The 26,196-nt window shown below is 37.3% G+C and overlaps 1 protein-coding gene across 1 annotated transcript; it reads right to left on the bottom strand.

Annotated features, from left to right (window-relative positions):
• Nucleotides 1-2,202: 2,202 nt before the first annotated feature.
• On the bottom strand, nt 2,203-26,196 carry LOC127451363 (C1q-related factor-like). Its single transcript, XM_051716013.1, has 2 exons — nt 25,018-26,196; nt 2,203-3,908 (listed from the first exon to the last, which is right to left on the bottom strand). The coding sequence occupies exons 1-2, from the start codon at nt 25,621-25,623 to the stop codon at nt 3,729-3,731; spliced, it is 786 nt and encodes a 261-aa protein (XP_051571973.1). The 5' UTR covers nt 25,624-26,196; the 3' UTR covers nt 2,203-3,728.

Below are 26,196 nucleotides of genomic sequence, written 5' to 3'. Positions count from 1 at the left end.
GGAGCAGGGTTGCTCCTAGGTCAATTGTCTGAAGGCGCAGCTCACAAAGGATGAGAGGAACACAGGATATATGTTGCTGCTGTTTTTATCTTATTTTCTAGTGGCTCCCTGGAGACACCTAAATACATGGTGTGTATGAAAAGTAGAGTTTCTTTCAGAGAAAGAGAGAGAGAGAGAGAATAAAAGGGTGTTCTAACCCATGATATTGTCAGGCCTCTGTGCTGACATGCAGTAAAGAGAGTTTAGAGTGAGAAAAGACTCTCAGCACCAGAATCCAAAATTCACAAAATAGAAAAAGGCACTTTACACGAATGGGGTATAATATGGAGTCTGAAACACTTAAAAGACAAATTTCAACAAATGGTCAGTAAAAGGTGTTTAACTCTCAGAAAATATTGGTCATCAATCTCAGGAGGTCAGATTATTTATTATATTAGCTGTTTTATTTTAAACTGATTTGTGTGGTTTTGTTATTTTCTTGAAAATAAACATTAAGTAAAGTTCAAATTTAAATGAACACAATTTATCCAATAAAAAAAAAAAAAAAAAAAGAAAAGAAAAAAAAAACAATATGGCAGAATGAGTAACAGGTTTGCAAGTGACAGAATTGCACATTTAGCCTAAATTAAGCTATCACTCAGTTGCTAGTCAGGGACCAAATTTTGTTTTATAGTTTTTGCTAAGTTTATATTTCCCATAAATTATAGAAAAACCTGCAAAAAAATTATATTTTTGTACAAATTATTACAATTTTATTGTAATAGTTGTGGTAACAGGGTTAAATGGATGAGCTTGGTGAATCCAGTCAACACTATAATTTGCACACACACACACATGCTGGTGCGGCTATCCTTATGAGGACTCTCCATAGACATAATGATTTTTATACTGTACAAACTATAGATTCTATCCCGTAACCCTAACCCTAACCCTACCCCTAAACCTAACCCTCACAAAAAAGTTTATGCATTTTTAAATTTTTAAAAAAACATAATTTAGTATGTTTTTTTAAGAGATTTGAATTATGGGGACACTAGAAATGTCCACATAAACCACATTTATAGCATAATACCCTTGTAATTACCAGTTTGTAACCTAAAAAAAAGTACTCGTAAACCACTTAAACCTGCCCACACACACATACACACACACATTTTGTTTTATTTCATTGTGGGGACTTTCCATAGTCTTCTATGGATTTTATATGGATCTAATGATAATTTCTATCCCCTAACCCTAACCCTACCCCTAAACCTAACCCTCACAAAAAAACTTTCTGCATTTTTATATAAAAAATAAATAAATAAAAAATAAAAACATCATTTAGTATGTTTTTTAAGTGATTTGAATTATGGGGATACTAGAAATGTCCTCATAAACCACATTTATAGCATAATACCCTTGTAATTACCAGTTTATAACCAAAAAAATTTCCTCGTAAACCACCCAAACCTGCCCACACACACACACACACACACACACAAAACAAATTGAAAATGAAATGCTTTATACGTGCAAAGTGATTGCATGATTTACATTAATTTAATTCAATGTCAGCATTACATGATGTATTTTGCAAATATCTACCAGTAATTCACATTCTCTTTCTCTCTCTCTCTCTCTCTCTCTCTCTCTCTCTCTCTCTCTCTCTCTCTCTCTCTTTTCTCTCTCTCTGCAGGAGTGACTGCTCAGAACACCAGGGCTGGCTGTTTTAAATGTGTCCTCTGGAAGAAAGTGTCCTGAAATGCAACAGAGGTGACAATGTGAATCAAGCAATGAGGCACACACAAGCACACTTAATGAAAGCTTTTGTTAAGTCTACAGCTGTGTTTTTCCCTGTGTGCTTTTTTGAGTCAGGCCAGGTGACAGGTAAGAGATAAAAATATAGAGATGGGAGGAAGGAATCTGTGAAAGGAGAAAAAAAGAGAGTCATACACAGTGTAGTAAACATGAATATCAGTCATCTTCCTCTTTAAATTGGTCTAATGTCAAATGAATGCATTAAATTTGCTGTAATGTAAAATATTAGATAAATATGAATATTTATGCAAATAGTATTCTGTTTACCCAGAAACTGTTTACTCGAAATAAGAAAAAAGAAAAAAAAAATCATTACACCACAGATTTTAAATGTCCCATTTGTTATTCAAATGTATTCAACATTTCCAAAAGATAGAGTAAGACTGACAAACATAGCATAGATTTATTTAATTTACAACTTTATTGTTTTTTTATATATATATATATATATATATCTTCTCTGCAGAGGCTTAGCTAAACATGTCTGATGCAGTCTCACTGGCTCTATATCACATCTTTGACTGGCTAAAGTATAGAACATTTCTCAAACCAATAATGTGGCAAAGACGAAATACAGTTCATGCTCTGGTGTTGGTACTGACACACACACACATACACACCCATCCTCACAAACACACGTGCCTGCTTACAAATAAACCTGATTTGCCAGCATTTATTCACCACATCAGAAAAAATTATGTTTCATAAATATTCTCATTGCATGTTGTTGCAATTCTTAGCAGTAATAACTGAGTAACAAGCTGCTCAATAGCACCTCAACTCCCCTCTGCCCTTTTTTACCCCCCAGATATACTTGTAGCAAACAATACGGACATGAGAATTTTACCAAAAAGTTCCAATTATGCAACTCTGAATTCAAAGCCCAATGACTGTGCCCTCTTAATATGATGGCATATTCATGTTTCTAAAAGCAGAGAGCAATTAGCTGCTATAAAGCAGCATTACTATGACTAAGTGATATTTATAATGCAGATGTTTTTGCCTAAATTGTGCCATACACTACATTTTTGGTGTCAGTAAAATATTCCTTGATTTTTTCTTGTCCAGTGCCCAAGTTAAATGTCCTAAAAATCCTTTGTACCATCATTAACTGTTGCTTATGTTCATAGAAAGTGAATAAACTCATCTGCCATTTCCTCAAGGGCGCAGGGGAGCAGGATATGTGTGAAAGAGGAGACGTCAGGGTCAAGTGCTAATTGACAGGGGAGGAAAAGAGTCAAGGGAAGGGAGTGACATTGGGTATCAGAACATCAATTGTTTTAAGTGCTTGTAAGGAATAACATTCATCCACAACGGTCATCAGCCACTGCAGTCCCAACAGAGTACAACACATACAAAAAGAACGTAAAAGGAACTCAGTTACCAACAACAGCCAACAGGAGGTGCTGTGCCCAACGAGAACACAAGCATTTTTTATTAAATCTGATTGCAACTATATCTCATTTGATCCTTCAAAAGCCTTCGAAAGTAACATACTCCACATGGTGTTAGGGATATTTTTAACATTCTCCTTTTTTCAATAGACAGATGTTGGTGAAGAAAAGTTTTACTAAGGAGAAGCACACAATGATGAAAGAAAAGATCTCAGCCAGTCAATCCTGGAGTCTTAAAACAAGAAAGACAAACTGTCCTTTCAACACCGAAAAAGAAAAAAAAAATCATTTTTATCACTTTATTTCCTTGTATTTTCCCAGTGAATAAGGTGATTCAAAGAGAAGCTCTTTCAGTCTCTTTCAGTTCTGTCAATTAAACTTTTTCAGCTGTGGAAACAGCACTCACACGAAGATGTGTGTTGAAGCGATGGAGAGATCCTGGTTAAATAAAGAGCTGGGATGATGAATGCTCTGTCCTTCACTTTCTTTTTCCTTTTACTACATCTCTGTCTTTCCCACTTTATTTCTGCAAATTCAGTCAGCATAAAGAATGAAGCCAGAGAAGGTGCTGTATTTGTTGTTGTTGCCTCCGTGGGCTTTACCGCCATCCAGTTTGATGTAGACTTCATCGCCAGCATCTAGATGCAGAATCACACTGTTAGAGGCATAGTCATAGTTCTGATCAGCATCCTGGGCAATCGCACTGGCTCGCACCTACATGAGAAACAGAAAAAGAGGTAGAGAAAACAAACAAAGTTCAGTACAAGGAATGGGAAATACAGAAAATATGATGCTGGTTGGTGCCATAAATACTAAAAAGATCACACGAGAAACTGACTTGTTGCTTCTGAAAGTTCATGTACCGTGAAATCAACCTCATACTGACGAATTTGCATGAACAACCTCAAAAATACGGGTTCTGATCTTGCGGGAACCAGGAATTAGTCATGTTCACATAAACAATGATAAGCACAATTTGGAGTTTGCGTTTTTGCTTTAAAATTATATTTTTTTTCCACTGATTGTTAGGTTTAGGGTTGGGGTTGGGGTAAAATGTGCATTCCTGTTGACTGTGGCTACGTCTACATTAATCCGGATACATTTGAAAACAGCGTTCTCCGTCCACACTAGTGTTTTCAAGCATTTTCCAAAAGTTGCTCATCCACACTGAAATGTCTGAAAACACTTACGTCCCTGTACTGCGCATGAGTAAAGCATAAGATGCTTCGACATGTGTCATTTCCGTCAGGCGTTTATTTACTTTTCGCCTCTTTGAAACGTTGTGGCAATGTCGAGCAAAGGCACTGAGTTTTTTAATGGATGGACAAACAGTCTACCTTCGTCACTTAAGTAGTATAGAGTACATGCAACCTTTGTAACAACATCCATGGAAATGTTTACGGAAAGCTCTCTCTGGGTATTATAAACCTCCTTGATCTGACAGATCACAAACTGAACGCTAATGGCACTGCAGTCACCATAGATGCTTATAGCTTAAGTCGTACGGTTCACACCAAATAAATGAATTCAAATTAGTTAAAATCTCCTTCTCTGATATTGTTTGAGTATCACTCGACAGCATTTGGGCAAATTGCTGAGGATTTCTGTAATCTGTATGGTAAGTTAAAGTTAGAGCAGGTGAAGGCATGAATATGTACAGCTGTGTACCAGCCAGCCTGGTTGCCTGTATCTCTCTCACAACAAGCTGTGAAATGTGAACACATTCGAAGGAGCAATGAATGTGACAGCCTGTCTTTTTTTCCAGTTCATTATCAGATGGGAAGTTAGGCTTCAGATAAGTGCTAATGTCTTTGTTAAAAAAAAAAAAAAAAAGCATGAACATTAGTTAGTGTGGGTGTGTATTTGTGTGTCCTTGTGTTCTAGTTCTAGATGACCTCTGTTCCATCTAATTAAGAGTTCTCTTTGAAAGATTTTTTTCAGACCCAAGGGAGAGCTTTGTGGGCAAAGGTGTTAGAGCAAACCCTGATACAACATTATAATCAACACCAATGTGTGTTTGAGAGTTTGTGTGTGTGTGTGTGTGTGTGTGTGTGTGTGTGTGTGTGTGTGTGTGTGTGTGCGTTCTTTCCTACACAGTGTAAAATGTTAGCAGGCAAATGTAATAATTAGGGCTGTCGATTTAACGTGTTAATTCAATGCAAATAATTATATAAAAAATAGTGCGTTTAAAAAGAAATTGCACAATTAATCATGTCCCCATACCACAACAAGGAATATTCCTTCCGCATGAGCAATTAAAGCATGGAGTACCACCTGTTTTCTCCAGGGGTCAGTAAGTGAAACTGGCTGTATAGGCAACGCAGTTCAAATAGACAGACAACAAACCACACTTACCCAGAGCAGACAACACAAGTTGATAACATGTTCTTGCGTACAAATACAGCGTGATGAAGCGCAAATTCGAAGGCAGGAATCTCAATACGCATTTTTCTAAGTTTCAAACTTTGTTTAACTTCATAATGTGACTTAAAAATGGTATGTTTATGACGCAACGCAACCGAGATGGTCCAAAAGCATGATATTCTTCCTCATATCTCCTTAGTGTTCCACAGAAGAAAGAAAGTCATAGGTTTGGAACAAAATGAGTGAGTTGATGATGATAGAATTTTAATTTTTGGGTGAACTACACTTTAACTGTTGCCTTTTTGCTCGCAGACATACTCATGATGTTTTGTCTTTTGAATAAAGGAGATTTTACAGGCCCACACCAAGGTTATAATAGTTTAAAATATTTAATTTAGAATTTATTTATATTTCGTTTACATTTTTTTGTTTGTTTAGTTTTCGTTTTGTTTGTTAGTTCTTTGTTAGTTTTTGTTTAGTTTTTAAATATTTTATAGTTTAGTTTTAGATTTTCATTACATTTAGTTTTTATTTTAGTGTTAGTTTTTATATTAAGTGATACATATAGAATGGGAAAACAGGCATTTGTGCAACGTGGGTCATATAGATAGACACCTAAATTTCCAGTTTGTAAATAATACTTATAATATAAAAAAATCTTCATTTTAATAAGACCAACTAAATTTCAACTAAAAAATTTTTTAACCAAAAAAAACTTTAACCACAAAGTCCTCTTTAGCCACAACTTTGAAAACTGAACATCAAACAAAACTCTATACCAATTCCAAATTAAATGTAAAACAAATCACTGATTGACCGTGTACGACAGAATGAGTGAAAAGTGTGTGTGTGTGTGTGTGTGTGTGTGAGCGGGTTTGGGTGGTTTATGAGGAAATTTTTTTTAGGTTATAAACTGGTAATTACAAGGGTATTATGCTATAAATGTGGTTTATGAGGACATTTCTAGTGTCCCCATAATTCAAATCACTAAAAAACATACTAAACAATATTTTTTTATTTGTATTTTTTTATGTAAAAATGCAGAAAGTTTTTTTGTGAGGGTTAGGTTTAGGGGTAGGGTTAGCATTAGGGGATAAAATCTATAGTTCGAACAGTATAAAAATCATTATGTCTGTGGAGAGTCCTCATAAGGATAGCCGCACCAACATGTGTGTGCGTGTGTGTGGGGGGGATGGGGGGGAGAGCGAGAGAAAGAAAATGAGAATAAATTACTGGATATTATATTGTTTCTGTTTTCTTTGTTTTAACCATGCATTGGCAACACAGTGAACAGTCATTCCAATAAAGGTTCAAATGTGTCATAACTGAAGTCCCGGACACGGCTAGTGCATTTTCTATAGGGTGACCAGATTTTGAAATTCTCAAACTGGGGCACCTGGGGGGTTCGAGATACATGTAAATGTATATATATATATATATATATATATATATATATATATATATATATATATATATATATATATATATATAAGCTTGTTTATCCATGAAAAACTCTTAGAAAAATTTAATGACAGAAGTTCATTGACAGATGATATTGTTAGAGTGATGTACCTTGTAAAACTGGGACTGACTTCTGGTCACCCTAGTTTTCTACCTGATTTGCTTCTCTCATGATGTACTGTAGTGATTCCCTCCTGCTCTGTATTTGCTAATTTTTGTAACGAGGGCAATAGGACATCTGCTAGTGCTATCGCCGCCTAGTGGCATCTTCATGTTAAGGTGATAGCGGGTTTAAAATCCTATTGCAACAAAAACGAAACTAAATATTTTTTACGATTAGTTTAATTTTAGTTTAGTTTTTCGGGGCCATGAAAATGTATTTTAGTTTAGTTTCAGTTTTTCTAATTAGGTTTATTTTTCTTTTTATTTCAGTTTATGAATTTTTTTATTTATCTTTTACACTTTTTTTTTACAGTTTTCATTTTCACACACACACACACACACACACACACACACACACACACACACACACAAACATACACAAACACAGTATGTTTGTGTTGCTTGAGTAAATGGCTGGACTGATTAGCCAGGCACATATTGCCACCTGCCCCATTGAAATGTTGGCCAATTTGTGTGTGTTTGTGGCCCTGTTTAATTTCATTCATACACACAAATATGAGTGTGCCTGTAAATACTCTGGCAGAGGGGATTCCCTAAAGTCAAGGCCATATGGATATTTGGGCTGTGGTACGGTGGCTGAATAGGGACACATTGCAGTAATGAGGGCAATTTGTGTAATGGGTAGCGGTACAATGCTGGTTTGAGCAGCTGCTGCTGAATACACTTTACTCAGTCTCTATTTGGGATGAGCATATGAATGACAGATACACAAATAACCATTTATATTTACAGGCTGTCTAAACTCCTTGTGGATGCCAAGTTATTCCAAGGTATGAATGTCTAATAGAAATGTTTGAATATTCAGATCCATTGAAACAAAACATGCAAAATTAAAGGGATAATTCACCCAAAATGGAAATCCTGCTATCACTTACTCACACTCATGTTATTACAAACCCATATGACTTTCTTTCTCCAGTGGAAGACAAAAGGAGATGTTTGGCAGAATGTTTCGTCTCAGTCACTATTGATTTTCATTATATAAAAAAAGAGATTTAATAAAAGTGAACGGTGACTGAGGCATCTCCTTTTGTGTTCCATAGAAGAAAGTAAGACATACGCATTTGGAACAACATGAGGGTGAGTAAATGATGATAGAAACATATTTTTTCGTGAACTATCCCTTTAATTATACGAAGACGAACATTAAAGACATGAAACCTTGCAAAAGGTTGAACTGGATGGATTCCCAGAGGCAAGTCTTATGAAGTTCATCAGTGATGGCTTATGAAATCTCAACACAACCATATCAATTTATTATTTCAGTGACAAATGAAATGGTGGAATAGAATGGGAGAAAAAAATTATGCAAAAATAGTTTGAAAAGAGCCGTCAATTCCTTAAAATCAAATAATTCTGCTGCATTTTTCCATTAGGAAAAGCGCTTGCCAGAATCGTTCAATATTGATCGGACACATTGTTTACCGAATGTGCCAGTGTAAGTGTGCGTAAGTGACATTGCCCAAAATGTTCCCTCCTTTTTTCAGTGTCCTTTTTCTGAGCCAAAGAGTGAGTTCTGGAGCTTTCCATCATGTGAGAGGACCGGCCTTCCTCAGGGACACAGTGGGATCAGCAAACACAGCAGAGCCTTCTCATTAGTTTTCATTGTGAGCTGAATGGCAGTGGGTTTGTCAGCCAGAGATTGTAATGTGTTCTTTAATTATGATGGACAGAGCACAGTGAAAGAAGGAATGGAGAGAAATGTGAAAGGGCCAAGAAAAAGTGAGACATATGGAAGTTTTACAATCATCGGATCAGTTCAGGGTTGTTGGCTGAAGCCTAGCCTACCTGTGCAGTTTTGTTTTGTTATGTTTTTTCCTTTTTGGGGCCACAGTAATCCATACTTTGGACATGTACAGTAAGCCACAAATGGACTTATAAGCAACAAATGTAAGAATATCATTTAAGAATGCCATCTCATTTGTGAGCTATTTTTGCAGTTACTTTTAACCAATTAGTCCCAAGGTCATTTTAATGGATTATTAAGTCTATTAAGTTCACACAGGTGTCCTAGTAGAGTAACCAGAAGTTTAGTTCATTACATTAACTAAGTTTACAGTATGTTCCACTAACGTCTGACAACCAGAAAGTGTACAAATATTTTTCTTCATTTTGAACAATATATATTGTTTTATCATTTAAAACAAACTTTAAAAAGTGTGCTTTAAAAAGTGTTCTTGTGGCATCTTTCTTTTAATTAAATGCCATTTAATTTGATATTTTGTTATCTAATGCAATGACATTCATACATTTTTGAAAGAAGTTTCCAAGTACTTTTGGGGCTACTGTATGTTCTGTGTGCTTAAGGGTCCGTTCACACCGAATGCATTTTTGTGTCCATCTGTTTTTCTGTTGTTTTTCTATGTAAATGTTGCATGTATCGCGTGCAGGAGCTTCCCGGTTTTTTAGATGCCATGTCTTGTTGAAAAGGACAAGTTTTAATAACGTATAGCATGACATCTGCGTTCTGCTCTATTTGTTTGTTTTTTTGTTTTTCTTTTGGCGAAAACATGTTCAGTCTAAATGGCCCCTAACATCCTTCTCTCATTTTTTTCATTCTCCCCTATGTCATTTGCCATATATTCTGTCCTCTTTCATAAATGTCCAAATAGACTTCTTCATTGTCTCTCTTTCTTCCATCCATCTCATGTATTTCCTTGACCATCTCATGACCTGCAATTGTTCTTTTTTCTCCCTTCTCTCATATTATTTTTCTAATTTCTCTCATTCTTTCTCTGTCCCTATCCATGTTTTTCTGTGTTGTTCTGTCAGTATTGAAAGGTCTGGGAGAGGCTGAGAGAAGACGATCGGTAGTTTAGGCAAGAGGAGCAGACAGCTGGATGTAGATGAGAATGGCTTGAGAGAGACAGACAGACAGACAGACAGCGTGACCATCTGTGCAGCATCTTCAACACCCCGCTTCTATTCAGTGTCCTTTTTTTATTTACATCAGTACATCTTTTAACAGCTTTAAAATATTTTCTGAACATTTTGCCTTATAACCTTTTGTGTTCATCTAAAAATGATCTTCTAATTATTCTCATTGGTCAAATAATAAGCAAACAATTTTAACTGTAAATTATCCACTCTTCTGCCACCATCTACAGGTGTCAAAAGATTAGCAACAGTTTTTTAATTCAAGAAAATTCCTAGTGTTTTGTTTCCCACCCTGAAGCTGTGAATTACTGTTAATTACACATAAGTTGCATAAGGATATTACTCTCTAAGAGTCTGGCATTTTTCTGAATTCTTTTTACATCTGGGACCAGATCAGGTAATTCAGGACTTGATCAAGGTGGAAGGTTGAAATTTGCAGATTCTATAGGCCACCGACAACATTTTCCCTACCAAAAACCCAATATAACCAGCAGAAAAAGAGTGACTGACATTTCGCTTTGACCTACTGAGATAGACAGATTAATGGAAAGATGTTAATTAGAAAAAAGAAATGTTCATGAACTGATTTGTATTCAAAGTTTGTGCTATAGAGTCACAGGCAGTTTTAACAATTGCTATTGCTATAAATAGTTTTTTGGACACCCATAATATTTAAAGAGCCATAAGAAAACACTTTTGAAAGAGACTAGACAAGTGTTCAGAAAATACTGTGCCAGCATTTTACTCGGTGCCTTAGAGAGTCCATATTCAGCGGTAAAGTTTGCTTTGGGTGACACGTTCGGTTGTGCAATAAAGCAACTATAAAGCTAATGTCTATGGCTTCTAATCATCATATAAAGTCTTTGTCGGTCAAATGGAAGAGGCCCATCACTCATCCGAGACGACTCTCTGCTGCTTTGTCTACTTTTTTATTCTTCTATCTTTTTTCTATTCATTGTTTACCTTCCTGATTAAATCTGGTGAGTCTAATATCGATGTGCAAACAAAGGCTGCTATTCTGAATCCATGGTGACGATCGTCCGGTGCATATTAATGTCAAATAATCCTCCTTTAGCACACACAGCCTGCACAGAGGCCTTATTAAAGGGTGAGCTCTTAGTGCTCGGGGAGTGCGTGGGATTTGTTGGAGAGGATTTCGATGAAACATGTTTTAATCTTTTTTATTTTTAATATTAGCCTCCTCTGGGAGGCCGGACTTCCGTTTGTGGCTGCGTTTGGATAGCATTTCAGAGTAATTAAAAAGCAATTGAACTTCTGTTGAAATCTAAGCTTGTTTATCCTTGAAAAACTCTTAGAAAGATTGAATGACAGAAGTTCATTGATAGATGATATTGTTAGAGTGATTTAATTTGTAAAGCTACTGTCAGACAGTGAAAGATTTCCATAGCTATGAGGAGACAAAGCAGTTCAATTCACAAAGCATTTCAATTCAGTTTAAACAGAATACCAATAGCCTCCTAGGAATACACTGTACATATTTCATTCATCATGCCCTCAAAGCATGTAGGTTAGATGACATCTAAACAAATTCACACAAAGACAGTCACTGAGATAAACATCTAGTTTAAAACGAATATATTCTTGTTAAATACGGTGTCTGTGGCATTGATTACCCCAGAAAACAATTTTCATTTGTACCTCAGTTTGTAAGTGCAATCATAAAAAACATATGCACATACTGTAAATGCACTTACAATGGAAGCCTACAGGTCAATGCTTGAATATTCAATATTTTACAGACAGAGAAAAAGAAAAAAAAAAAAAAAAAAAAAAACATGGAACATGTGAGGGAATTTAGGCAAAGTCAAAGAATGAGAGTCCAAAGACAGTGCTGGGCTTTAGGGCTGGGTTAGAAGGACAGACAGCCTGCATTTAGCATTTGAAATGGATGGAAACCACTGGCCCTGCTCTGACATGCAGCTGTTTATCCCTGTTTTGTAAGACAGTCAAAATTAATATATGTCAGTGTTCAGAGCTGTTCAGATATATTCGCCGTGTTTATAGGCATTGGTCATGGAATGGGTTTTTATACTTTGAAATTCTGACCTATCTGTTTGGTGAAATTGCAGGTGTGACTGAAATGCAGCCCCAAACGCTTAAACACAAAGATACCAAATTATCAGACTTGGCATAAATCGTGTTTTTATTATATTTAAGTAACATAACTTCATTCTCACCAAAACTGTCAAGAAAATGTCCTGGTCATACTAAACCCCAAATCAATACAATACAATACAAAAAATAAATAAAAATTAAAGTATATTTTGCATAAAGAACATGAAGCCTATATTTAGGACCATTAAGATTTTTTGCATTTTGGCATTCTTTTTGGGACACTTAAGCACATTTTGTCCCCCAATTGAGACTAAAGATGCTGTAAGCCATTTTTTAATGGAATGGTATGCAGAAAATGTTCTTCTCCCTGAAAGATATCACTGAAATAAGTGTCCTGAGATATCTTACCGATCTCTGTGACAGCACTAGACTCTGTAAACAGCAAACAAAAATGTGATCAGCCAATCAAAAGACTTTGATGTGCTTTTTGCCTGTCAAACATTTTGCGCGTTCTCATCGTAAAGTAGTTGAAGTGAAAAGTTCAGGTTTAACGACATATTCAGATTCATAACAATGTCAGCTGAGGGTGCTATTTTGCTACTGTTGTGTTTGACAACCGTGAGAAGACACTGCTCCATGCTATCTTTGGAGGGCGGTGTTTTGGAAAGAAGGGGTGTGTCTTATTCAACGGCTCAGTCTCGTGGAAGTTCCAGAGCAGCTAAAATCGCTTACAGCAACTTTAACATAACACATCAAGACATTTTACTTTTTTTAAATCCCATTGTTTTCAACGTTGATTCTCATGACCTTAACAGTCATTTGTTTTTATTACAAAATTTAAATCAGTGAAAATGAAAGACTGTACCAGGGGAGTACTACTATAATGTATAAACACTAGGGATGTCATAAAATATTGATATATCGATTATTGTTTGGCATGTTATTTTATCTTTACATTTTTAAAGGCATCGATATATTAACAGATGTGTCCAAAACCAGGAAAATACTGCCTACGGAGGCTGTAAATGGAGGTAGAAAGGGATCAAGGCACATCTGAATCCATGTTCATGTCACATCCTGTCTACTGAGATACCTTCATCTGATCGATTTTTGAAGGCAGTATAAATGTATTATTCGCTGCCTATGAAATCCCACAATCCTGTGTGCACGGTTCCACAATGGTTGAGCTGAAGAAGAAAAAACAAAAGTGGCCAAAGAGGCAGTTGATAGCCAATTTTGTGTATAAATGTATGTTTTCATTCATTTTTTCCCACTTTTAATTTCATTTCTAGTGAGAAAGTTGTAGTTCTGCCTCAGTAGCCTGTCCAAACCCCGTTTCTGGAGGTACCTTCATATGCAAATGCTGTCTGTTGAGTCATTGACTGATAGGGCAGTGAGGCAAAAAGACAGCTACCTTTGGTTTCGGACACAGCCAACATCAGCCAACATTTAAATTAGAAGTCTAATTTGGGTGCTTTCAGTACACTGTCAGTTGCATTCCATTCAATGTAGTCTGACGTAATAGCTGTGGGAGATCACAAGGAGGCGACATAACATTTACTGAAGATGGTCACAACATGAACAAGGCACAATAATGACACACACATTACGAGCTGAGGGCAGTCCAAATTTACGAAGGTTTTTGTACTTCTTCAAGAATAAAAAGTAACTTGAGTTTGCAGGTCAGTGTATGAAACTAGTGTAACTGCAAACTGATAGATTAGAAATGGCAATGTTTATTATGCAATTTCCCTGTATGTAGCCTTGAATAGGTCTTTCATTCAAGCTTTCAAACCACAAAAAGACATACTTGTAATGGAAAATACATTTTGTAGGCTCTATACAAGATGCGGTAATGAGAATATCATAATTACCATCTTTTTTTTTATTACGATAATGAGAATTGTTTATGAGAATATAATTTCATATTTGTTTCTTTTGATTTCAAGGTAAATTAGGATGAGGACAGTTTCTTGAAATATTTCATGAGAATCACCCTCTTACACCTTTAATTTAAATTTTCCTGGCCTAATTATCTAATAGAGTCAATAAAGATAGTAAATGTGCTGCGACTGAAAAGCAGTAGTAGACAGTGGATACTCTTACACATGTCAGCAGCATCTCCCTGCCAAAGAATGATCTGTCTCAGATGCCACAAAACATTTAGTTTATGAAAAGCAGACTAATCCAGATGGAAACATCCTGCTGTCTCCATGTCCCACTATTTCCTTCTCTCGTTCACTCTTGATTTTTTTCTGTAATTGACACCCATTAACTCCCCCTACCATTACAAGAGCTTAGTCAGTTTGTAGTACTGTGGTTAAATTAAAGCATACGCCTGGCTCTAATTATACTTAAAAGGTGGACTGTACATTGCATCTCTGATTGAGGCTTAGTGGAGCACTTCTTGCAGCGCTCAGAGAAAAATCTCCTCTCAGACAAGAGCAAGCCAGATGCTCATAAAATTCCTGAGGACATTAGATACTTCCACTTACTCCTTTTTCACTTAGGGTTTATTAGTGAAGCAAATCTGATTAGGGACAAGATAAGTCGTGGAGAACAAAAGTGAAGGTGTCACACTTTCATTTCCATCTGTCGCTCTATCACACAGAGACACCCAGGGAGATTAATTTACCCAGCTGATCTTTGTCCCATCAGCAATCTCCAAAATGCTTAAATAATAGTGATATAATGTTTAAACAATAATTTGAACTGTTTGAAAAGAAGAGGCAGTGGTGTTTGCATAGAGTGTGAGCGATGAATAGAGATAAAAGAGAAAAATTTGGATGAAACTTCAGAAGTGCTCCCAATGAAGTTATTACTCAGAGAGAGTTCAAATAATAGTGTAGTCTGCTGATAGTCATGTTTGAAGAGGGCCAGCTGGCTAGAGAAGAGGATGCCAGCAGCCATCATCTAATGTGTAGGCCAGCTTTCCTTCAGTAACTGACTTACATTATAAAATAAATCTACATAAGCTGTGTCCAAAATGACCCACCAGCTACAATGTTTGAAATTTGAAGGGCCTAAAAAGAGTTGATGATATATTTTAAAAAGAGCTGTCAATTGTAAATGACAGTGCAAACAGTCTTGATTTCATGTGAACATTTTTATATTAGTGGTGCAAATAGTCACACATGACCAGAGCCATTTAATTCCACTGTGCTCCTCAAAAGATTATGTCTGTGTAAAAACTCCATAAAAAGGAAGCAAATAACACCTAACATGATACATTTGCAACTACCATATTTTGTACATATAACGTTTAAAGGGTCTATTTTATTGATTTATTAATAAGATTGCTCTGCCTCATATAAATCATGCTCCCAGGACAAGTAAACATGTAAGTGGTCACAATTGTGACTGGTGGGAAAATACAGAGACCCATTTATAAACAGGCAACTGATTGACTCCCATTATAAAATTGCAATAGTTTGATTTCAAAAGTATCATTACAATAAATGAAACAAAGTAAAAATAAAAATGCAGTTTTTCTTTGTTTGTCATTCCCTTTCCCCCTACAATTGCTTGATAGTAAAAAAATAAATAATAAAAAAAGATAAAGTATGTTACTTTATTGTTTGCAGTTTTCTATTGACTCCTATTGTGCAAATGAGCAAAATGACTTTATCACACTTACTCTGTATTTTCCCACCGGTTACAATTGTGACCAAGAATAAATCTCACACTTTAACTAACTTTTTTGTTTTTTTAAATTTTAGAAAAGGCATACAGTGTCTTTGACTGGGCTATCCAAGGAGTAAAATACATGTGCCCACTCAGTTGGGAAAAAAAATGGGATTATATGGTTTAAAGTAACTGAAGCTCTACCACCCCTGGAGTCGCGAGTTCGAATCCAGGGCATACTGAGTGACTCCAGCCAGATCTCCTAAGCAACCAAATTGGCCCGGTTGCTAGGGAGGGTAGAGTCACATGGGGTAACCTCCTCGTAGACGCTATAATGTGATTCGCCCTCAGTGGGGCGTGTGGTATTCTTAAATTAAGAAGACCCTTAGTTATAATTTTAAATGTATTGTCACTAAGGGTTTTCTTAACTTAAGGGGTTTCTTGGAACTGGCAATTTATCTTGATTTAGACTTGACTAAGGTGGACTCGAACCCAACACTATAGAGTGCAACAGTGCTCACCCACTTTTTCAGCTGTCTAGGTTCCATAAGTATTTTTCCCGTTCATTTCTTCCATAGACTTTTCATAAAAATCCTCCATTAAAGCATAAACCAAACCAACCAGGTGTATTAAACATTACAGACTTTGTTTTAAGGCAAAAAAGTATTTGAAAATCTGACAAAAAGACAAAGGTACAAGACTGTGTACTTACCGTCTTTCAGGAGAGCATGGACTACAATCCCATGAAGCATTGCAAATGACATAAAAACTCTGGAAATATATAAAACTATTGATTTTATGTTGTTGTAGTGTATAAACAATATATTTTACGTTTATTGCAAAATAGTCCGATATACACTAATATATAAGTAGTTTGAGAGAGCAGGGAGACCGTCTCATTTGCGTCATTCAGAGTGCTTCATTGGAGTGGGCAGTCAATTCCGGGCTTATTTTGTGGGCTTGGTTGGCTGTGGTTCTCTGATTGGTTAAGCTTTCTCTGCTGGACCATGGGTAATGTAGTTGTTCAACAGGAATTCCGCTAATAAAGATGATTTTTAAACAATTAAGTTGAAATAACGCAGACGGATGGATTCAACGGAATACCATTGATGAACAATCTCGAAGCTCATGGTAGGTTAGTCTTTAAAGGTTTATAAATTAGCATTGAAAATCAATTCTATGGAAGAAATGAATGGGATTTTTACTTCCGGAACTAGACTGTTGCGCTCTATTACTAAAATAAAACACTGGATACTTACTTTTGCACTGGTACGTCATTCTCACACATCATATCTTTTTGTTCTGTATCTATACACTGCAGAGCTAAGGTGACTCTGTGCTGGCTTTTAAGCTTTACAGTTGTCATGACAATCAGCACACATCTTGCTTTCTGTCAGCTGTGCATAAGAGACAACAATAAACTTTTGAGCATGATAGGCTGTCACCCGGTTCCTTCATAAATATATTTATGCCTCTGTGCAGTGTAAACGCAGAAAACAATACCAGAGAACGTACCAGAGAATAACCCGCCTCAAAATTGTACCTGATTTTCCTTAGACTGTTTGAAAGAGCCATTTGTGTCATAAATTCTAATAAAGTATTTTGCAGAAACAGCCCGGTAGTTTACAACAACATGTGGCACCTATTATAACCCAATCCATTAGGAATCTTCATAAAGTATTGGCCACAGTGTGCAGATAGTGTACAAAACGGCCTGACCTCTAAGCAAAGGAGCCCTGAAGTCTTTGAGGAGAGGAGCTGCATAATGAAACATCACACTGTGTTATAAAGCATTATTATGTGATAGAGTGGTCTCACCTCCTCTCAGTGCCATAATGAGGAGAGTGCAGTAATTCTGGTCTAAGGGGAGATTGAAGGAGAGGGAGAGAAAGATGGGGAAAGGGAGCGAGGGATGGGAGCTAGGAAGAGATGCATGGTTTTTGCTGCAGCATACATTTTTTATGAATTGCCCTATTCATCATTTGGCACTGGGTGGATAGCTGTTATCTTACAGTAGTTGTTGTTTATTTTTTTGAGGTGAATGAGGTATTAAACACACACATGCTCACGCTGACTAATTCAACTGAGTAACTGGGCTAAGCGCAGGAGTCGGAGCGGAGGGAAACGTAGGTTTTAGTGGATGTGAGTGGAAGGAGTCATTGAAAGCATTAGCGAAGCATCAAGAAGTTTACAGAGGAACTTTGCTGAGGGGCAAGTTGTTATTCCCCAGGGAGAGCATGGGTGTGTGCACACAACAAGATGAGTCGAGATGTGGTGTGGGTATCAATGTGGCCATATGTGTGAGTGTATGAGTGAGCATTTATTTGTGCTCATTAAAAGAAGAAAAAGATCTCCATATGAGTCACTGTCCTGGCCAAAACAGAGTCAGTCAGAAAGGGAGGCACATCTATTTTAGTGCATGCATTCTACATACACACATACACTAACAACAGCACCGCTGTAGTCTCTGTGGTGGTTTGACTGACGTGCATTTGAGGAGCACTGCAGATAGAGCTGAAGTTCAGAAGGAATCATGATTTAAGAGTATAGTTCCACTCTTATGAATTAAGTGCTTGCTCCATGTCACCCAGAAACATCTGATGTGTGGCATTTCTTTGACAGCATGGGCAAATCCAGTGCTAATAACCCTACTGCACCCAATTAGACTGGTTTTAATGTTCTGCTCTACCCGGTGGCAAATTTAGTGTCCAATTAGACATCAGATCAGGGGCAAAGGCCCTACCTTTACGCCTCAACAGCTGATTCAAAGAACTGGAGAGCAGGGAAAGTATATTTGACTGAAACACAAGTAACTCCAGCACAAATTAACAAGTTGTTATTGAAGAGTGCTGCTTATTGGACTTGTTAAAAGATACTTTTCAGGAGATTATTGTGAGAATAACAATTTTGCTCCAGAAGAACATTACAAACTGACTGCCGACTGAAAGATTGTGTGTACTTTATAGGACTTGCCTACCTTGTGGTGGTTTGACCAAAATAATGACTGTGCTGTTCTTTTTCTTATTCAAAAAAAATGTCAAAGAGCTAAAAGATGCATTGATCCAGTAGATGTTTTCCCTCTAGCAACATGTTACCTGCCTTTCTCCTCATCCAAATACAGATGAACAACACTCCCATTTGTGTAGGCTGTGTAATTAAACATGAGTAATTTGTGTTACTCTAATAACTAAACAATGTACCCTGTAATTAAAAACACGTCTATGAAACACATTTTCCCTGTTCCAGATGGTGAAGTGTGTTTTTTCGTGTGCTTACACACACTCACACACATACACATATACTGGAAGTATTGCATCTACTCATATTTCTCATATCAACATGATTTATACATAAAAAATATATATATATATTTTGTGGTGTAGTAAATATAGAAGAAAAGTTTAAGTACTTTCTACATCAAATAAGTTAAAGCATTAACTTAAAAATATTAAGTAAATTCTACATTAAAACGTAAAAATTAATATTCTAGCTAATAAGTAAATATTATTTATGATTGTTTGTTATTTTTACAATGTGTCATCATGTATTAATCCTAGAGTAGAAAACCTTTTCAAATGTATTTGCTAATTTGAGTATATTTCACTGGTACATAAAATAAGTCAATTTTACTCAACTTCTCGAAGCTGGTGTTCCCACCATGCACTGGGCTTAAATAATTAATGAGCTTGCATGGTTTCCCTGTTTGTAAGTTTATTTACATAGTTGTTATTTTTTTTGGGGGGGGGGGGGGGTTACATTTTGTAACTTCTTGTTTTGTGCAGTCTTAAGTTCTACTCAAAATTACCCATTCATGATAAAAAAAATTAAAAAAAAAAAGATCTGTTGATAGTCACCGTCATGGTGTTTTGCTTCCTTATGTCATGTGGTACATGATTAAAGATGTTTGTAATGAAAGTTCAAAACGTGACATGTTCTAATAAGATGTTTATTTAAATTAAGTTTATTCAAGCACTGTGTACAGTGTATCATATTTGTAAATAAAAGTTACTGAATTTACTTGCTTGATTTGATTATTGGAGGGGTTACCTCCCCACCATCCCCCCTGGAATCTACACCCCTGCTTACTCCACTTAAAAAATGTATCCGGTAAGTTAGAATATAAATCAGCTGTATCATCCAAATACTGTAAGTGAATCTTCCGATAACTGTTCTAGACTCTGTGTGTGTGTGTGTGTGTGTGTGTGTGTGTGTGTGTGTGTGTGTGTGTGTGTGTGTGTGGTCTGAGACAGCAAGATTATTCAGAAGGAGCCTCTTGAGAAACACAAAGAGCGCCTGGATGCATTTGCTTATAATGAAGTCAGAATGGGTTTGGGTGGATTAATGACAATATTAACAGAAGGAACACGAGGACAGGTGCCAACACAATATGGATGCAGTTCAAAGTTTTTAATTATGATTCAGAAGACTCCTTGGCACACTACAAATGACTTTTCTTTTCCGTCCTTTTATTTTTCACTTGTTTCCCTCTCCTTTATCGCATTTCAAGTGGAATTCCCAGTTTTGCAGTTTACTTGTAAGGCCAGTGGAGTTTCAAAAAGGAAAGCAAAGGCATCATGTCCATCTGGCAAATCAGGATTTTTTTTTAAGAATATTTGGCAATTTAAGAAAAATAAATAAGATTAGAAGAAGCTTGGGAAGCAGTGTGAAAATTGATGGAAAGAAATGCATGTGCATGCCTTGTGTGTGTATTAAAGCTAAAATCCTTGAAACATGCAAAACTCTGGTTAAAAAAAAAAAAAGAAAAAGAAAAAAAAAAGATTTACTGTAGCACAGATTACAAACTCACTAGACCATTCTTTCTTTCTTTCTTTCTTTATTTTCATTCTCTCACACAAACACACATACACCTGTACACGTACAACAGCTGTGTGTGCTTGTATGGTGGTACAGTCAGTGGCCACTTGAAGAATAGAGCAAGTCTACAGGGATATAGCAGACTAGCTGAAATTCTGTTAGTTCTCCATCACTGCCATTGAGAAACACAACACTGCATTCACATACATTCAGAGAGTGAGAGAGTTACTGCAACAAAGTTAAACAACAAAAGTTTATTTTAATCTGTTAAAGAACAATAAAAGCCTCCAACAACCACACACCCTACAGCAGATTGCGTAAGGTTCTAGATTCCCACTCTTGTACAAAAACTGCTGCTATTCCTCTGATCTGAAAGAGCGGTTTAATTAGTGAGGCGGTAACCACTTTATAAAAGATTAGCTTGCTCTCGAGAGGAGAGCTCGTCGCCTATGTCTGCCTAAAGTGTCTGTATGGAGGGTCTCTAGAGATCAAGACCCATTGTGTTCAACAGACGGTGCTTTATGACAACATATGCTCACCTTCCCCAATGTTTTTCCTTCACACACTCCATAAATGCTGTACTATGCTCCCAGAAGTTTTGCCTGCTCTTGCCTTTGCCATTAGTATGCTTCTTTTATGGTTTTGCTTAGGCAATCTAGTCAGGGCACAGGGAAAACAAAGAAACCTAAAACAGCACCAGGGAAGACTGCAAGTTAGCAGCAAATCTCCTCCAGCAACAAACTTTGAAGCTGTACAACACAGAAGTTCAGAAGATACACCGGTACAGTGCTTGCTGTCTCTACCTCTGTCAGCGAATGGATTTCTTTCTTCTCTGTGTTTGATTAGTAAGCCTGCCACTGTAAACCCTAAAGTTGTCATTACTTGAAATGTCAGGTTTTGGGCTCATAGCTCAAATATTTAAGCTAACTGAACTTATGTTTAAAAAAATAGACTTAATATTTTAAGTGTTAATAACTCAAACTTTCAAGTACAAAACTGAGGCTATGGGAAATACTCATAATGCTTTGTGCTTGAATTATTTAATTATGTTTCCTTGGTCAAAGGGAAGTTCTGGGGGCATTTAAATAATTGTAATTAAGAAATTATAGAGGTTTTAGCTCTTTTGTAGTATTATTTATGTTGTTTTGTTGTAAACAGTTGTTTTGTGTGATGTCAGCATTAGTGTGATCAGTGTCCCATTTGGTCAAGTTGGACCCTGTTGACTATTTCTCTTTGTGCATGAGCAGTTAAAGTGCAGGTATACAGTATATGCATTTCTTTGGAGAATGAAGTTTATTTAATGACTGACCTAGAATCAGATATGATTTTTATTGAATTAAAATGATTAACAACAGTAGAAACAACAATATTTATACAGCAAACCTGAGTTAAGTCTACTTGCATCTAGTTAACTGAACCTAAATAGTTCATTCTATATGAACACCAAGTTAATTTAACTTAATTACATATGTTTTGGAGGCCATTATTCAATTCAATTTAGAGAACGAGTTTACTCAATTAAATGAGAAGAGTTTACTCAATTAAATGAGTAGTCAACTTATAGGGTTTTCAGTGTTGGTTTTGGATTAAAGGACAATTAATTAAAATGTGTTTGTGATAGAAACAAGTGGTGATCTTATTTAAGAGTGGGAGACTATCTACCCACGTTGTTATACTGAAATAATAAATCGACCAGAAAAGTTAGTCAATTAATATGGCAACTACATTATAAAAGACAGGCAATACTTATAAGTACTCTGTATCACAAGAACAACATAATTAACTTTAAAAATTATGAAAAAGAAAAAGAGATGGAGAGGTAGTGAGACGGAGAGGGAAAGAGAGAGAGTTTTAGACATGTTGTTCACAAAAACGTGTATGCCTTTATAATTTTTTCAGTTCCAGATACAGTTTCCTTCCTTTGTATATCTCTTTCATTTTTTCGCTTACCCTCTGAGCCAGTATTTAAACGTCTGTGACAGTTTCTTTGTGGAAGTTGAACTATTTTCTCCTGCTGGGTATGGTCGTGAAGGCGGTCGGATAACCCTCGGTAGTTGCATTTATCTGACTGAAAAATCTCCTGTCTCGCGGAAGCTCCGGTTACTGCGGCAACACGCGCTGACCTCCAGGCCACAGAGAGACTAAAAACACACGCGCCCTCCAGGCGCTGCTCTCCTCACCCCATTTACAGTTCCAGGTGCTTCTTCACCCTCTCTCGCATCACAGTAAAATAGTAAAAAAAAAAAAAAAAAAAAAAAACTGTTGACAACAAATATACTTTTATAGGCCGCTTTGTCAACGTTTGTGAGTCAAATGGGAAACAGTTAAGCTCTTTAATTGACTGAAATTTAAACGCGTAGGCTATTCTGTGATCCAAGTGGGCTACACCTGATCGCTTTGAACTCGCAGATGGTATCTGATACACATGTATGTGTTAATCATGCAACAAAACATGCATAATATGACGTAACATGATGCCAACACTGAACTAAAGAACACAAGATATTTAGAACACGTCATATTAACCCATGTCTGATTATTAGCCTACTTTAAAATTAGGAATGCAGAACAAGATATGCGTGTCATTTACTCGTGGTGAAATCAGAAAATGATCATCTTCAAATGAGCAATACAACTGGGCTACATTGTTATTGCCTATATTTATAATAAAAGAATTATAGCCTTAATAATGATGATGATGATAATAATAATAAGACGAAGAAGAAGAAGAAGAAGAAGAAGAAGAAGAAGAATGTTTTTGCACATGAATGCATCAGTTCAAGGCAGGAGGAGGAACTGTGATTAAAGAGTCTTGGTACCCTTTATAGCCTAAGTGTGATTAAATAATTAAAGTTAATAATAGCTTTGTGAACTGAATCCTTGTATTGGATCCATTTATTTATCATAGATATATATTGAAAATGTTAATTTTAATTCACTAGACTAGATCCTAGAAACCTATCATATTATGCTTTATTAAAGCTCACGCGTGCTATTCTTCCACCTGAGAGAAAGCCAACTCCAACAGCTTAAATTAAATATATAGGCCCCCAACCCTCCTCTAATAAATAATACATAGGCCTATTTATTATAGGCATAATTGACACCACAGTCCTTGCACAGGGCACACGTTCCGCGTAACGTTTAGGCGTGCACAACTGCACATGTTATTAAAAAAAAGCAAGCAAGGGAAGAGACAAAAAAACTTTGAAACAGTGGGAACAGAAGACATGCAAGCACGCACCGGAAAAAAGGAAGAGAGATAGTATACAACAATCACATTAAATGGTCTTTTCCTTAGACACTCGTGGATAATAATATGTGTTTGTCGCGTGTCTTGCTGGCACTGTGATTACAAGTTCAAAAAGTTGCACGATTTCACACGCGCCGCCAATTTTTGTCAGATTGTGGCATTTCCGCTTGCACCCCCTAATTAATGAGCCTGACGTCAACCGGTACAAAAACACACGAAAACAGACTGCTCCAAGCTTTGTGGAAAAAATAAACATTAATTAGAGGTGAAACACTTCAAATCATTGAGTATGTAAATCTCTTTATAGACAGATCAGGGAATGTCTTCTCCCTTTAATGTCATGTAATGATATCAATTAATCATTTGAACATTTACATTGTTTATTCTTCCTTAAACTGTTGACCTATCTGTCTATAATATGTAAAGAAACAGTTAATACGCTCAAATACATGCTGGAAACATAATTTGACACTTTGTTAGAAAAAAAAGTTTTTCTAAAAAAGTTTGGCAAAGTTTATAACTGTCCCATGCAAAGACAATTCCATAAGAGAGCGCGCGAGAGAATCTCTGTCCTCCGTTAACGGGGACACGCACACAATGTCAACACGCATTAGGCGCATTCAACGCGTCTCCTCTCCCCGTGTATGTGTGGCGCCACAGCTGTGCGAACTTCACCCGCATGAACTGGAAGGACGAGAAACTCACAGCAGATGTTACCGCGTCTCCCAACAGTTTCACACAAAAAAAGGGACGGATGCAGAGGACGCGAAACAGTCTTGACTGTCCTCTGCGGGGACATAATTAAGAGTTTAATTAATTTTAGATCCGCTTTGCGAACACCAGCTTAAAGAGTAACTCACTACCAGCACACAACAACAGATTAAATGTAGCTTAAAGATATAAAACACATAACAGAAGCAAAACTTGAAAGGGAACGGTCAAAAAGGCGCAAAAGTAAAGAGTGACATAACTGCCTGAAAAAATAAATAAATAAAACGCTAAATATTAAAGAATGTTTAGACAAGAACATTTCAGTTTCAGACCAATTATGTGATAGCTAAGCCATTCGAGGCAAATAACAGCTAAAAATTGAACACAAATGTTCAACGCTTTTTTTAAATCAAACTCACAGAACATGTGTACAGGTAAGAGATATGATTTGCCACTCACCTGTCCGTTCTTGCACAGGTCAGCCCACATGCTGGTTCCATCACCTCCCTTCATCAGAACGTGGTAGATGAAGAAATATGTGCCTGATACACTGCAGATAAACTTGCCCGAACTGCCATCATAGTTGTTGCCAAGGTTGGTCACCACATCGTCAAACTTGAGGATCTCATAGCCCTCATGCGGGTTCTTCAGTCCTGCATAGAAAGCCACTCGTGGATGCGTGTTGTACGTAACTGTACTGATAGCTCCATCATTTCCCAGGCCCAGAACCCCACTTCGGCCCCTGTTCCCCTGGTCCCCCGGGGGCCCCATTGGACCCGGGGGCCCTGGCTCCCCTGGTGGCCCCGGAGGTCCGGGTTTGCCTGGCCGGCCCGGCTTCCCCTGTGGCCCCTGGAGGAGTGTGGAGGGTGGAGGCATGTTGCTGTGATCGGCCAAAGCCTCGGCCTGCACAGAAGAGCCGGTGCTGGCGATGCCCGTGGTGATGCCCTTGTTCTGGTACGGGTCGCACACCATTCGACAGGTGCCGAGCATCTCGTAGTGGTTGTTGTCATTGCTCACAGAGCTAACCAGCACGGGGATGAGCACCACCAGCACCAGCACCAGCATGACCCCTACGGCGGCCGCTACCAGGGTCTTCCTGCCCAGGCTGATGCGCGGGAGTGGCTGGGCAGCCAGCGTGGGTCTGCCGGGAGCCGAAATGGTGACTGCTTGAGAAGAGGAGCCCGCAGAGAGACAGAGAGAGAGAGAGAAAGAAAGACAGACAGAAGGGTGTAGGGGGTCCTGGGGGATATACAGCGAGCCCTAGGATCCCAATTGTGTGGAGGAGTGTGTGAGGGAGAAAGAGACCCACATGCACACACTCTCACACACTTGCCCAGCTCCGTTCACGCCTGGTTTGCGTAGCTGTCTCACTGGATGTGTTGGGCTGGCAGGAAAGCTCACAAATCCACACCGAAGCCTCACACATACATAGACACATACATGCAAAGCAATGCACTCACACACTCTCCCAAAAAGTCAGTCCCATTGTCTGGTAGAGAGCGTTGCACAGGGTAATGAAGAGAATGAGGGATGGCAGAGGTAGCAAAGAGAAAGAAAGGATGAAGTTAGTGAGTGTGCGCATGTGAGTGAAGGACAGCGAGAGAGGGAGAGAGAGAGAGAGAGAGAGAGAGAGAGAGA

This window comes from Myxocyprinus asiaticus, chromosome 14 (assembly GCF_019703515.2).
Source record: "Myxocyprinus asiaticus isolate MX2 ecotype Aquarium Trade chromosome 14, UBuf_Myxa_2, whole genome shotgun sequence".
Classification (NCBI taxonomy): domain Eukaryota; kingdom Metazoa; phylum Chordata; class Actinopteri; order Cypriniformes; family Catostomidae; genus Myxocyprinus; species Myxocyprinus asiaticus.
Note: the sequence above shows the minus strand (reverse complement) of the source record. Positions and strands in the feature narration are given on the sequence as shown.

Bases quoted from the DNA above. Each gene is read 5' to 3' on its own strand.
- LOC127451363 (XM_051716013.1), bottom strand. From the start codon at position 25,623: ATGCTGGTGCTGGTGCTGGTGGTGCTCATCCCCGTGCTGGTTAGCTCT. The intron at 3,909-25,017 runs GTGAGTGGCAAA...TTTCTCATGTAG, and splicing joins ACCTGTGCAAGAACGGACAG to GTGCGAGCCAGTGCGATTGC.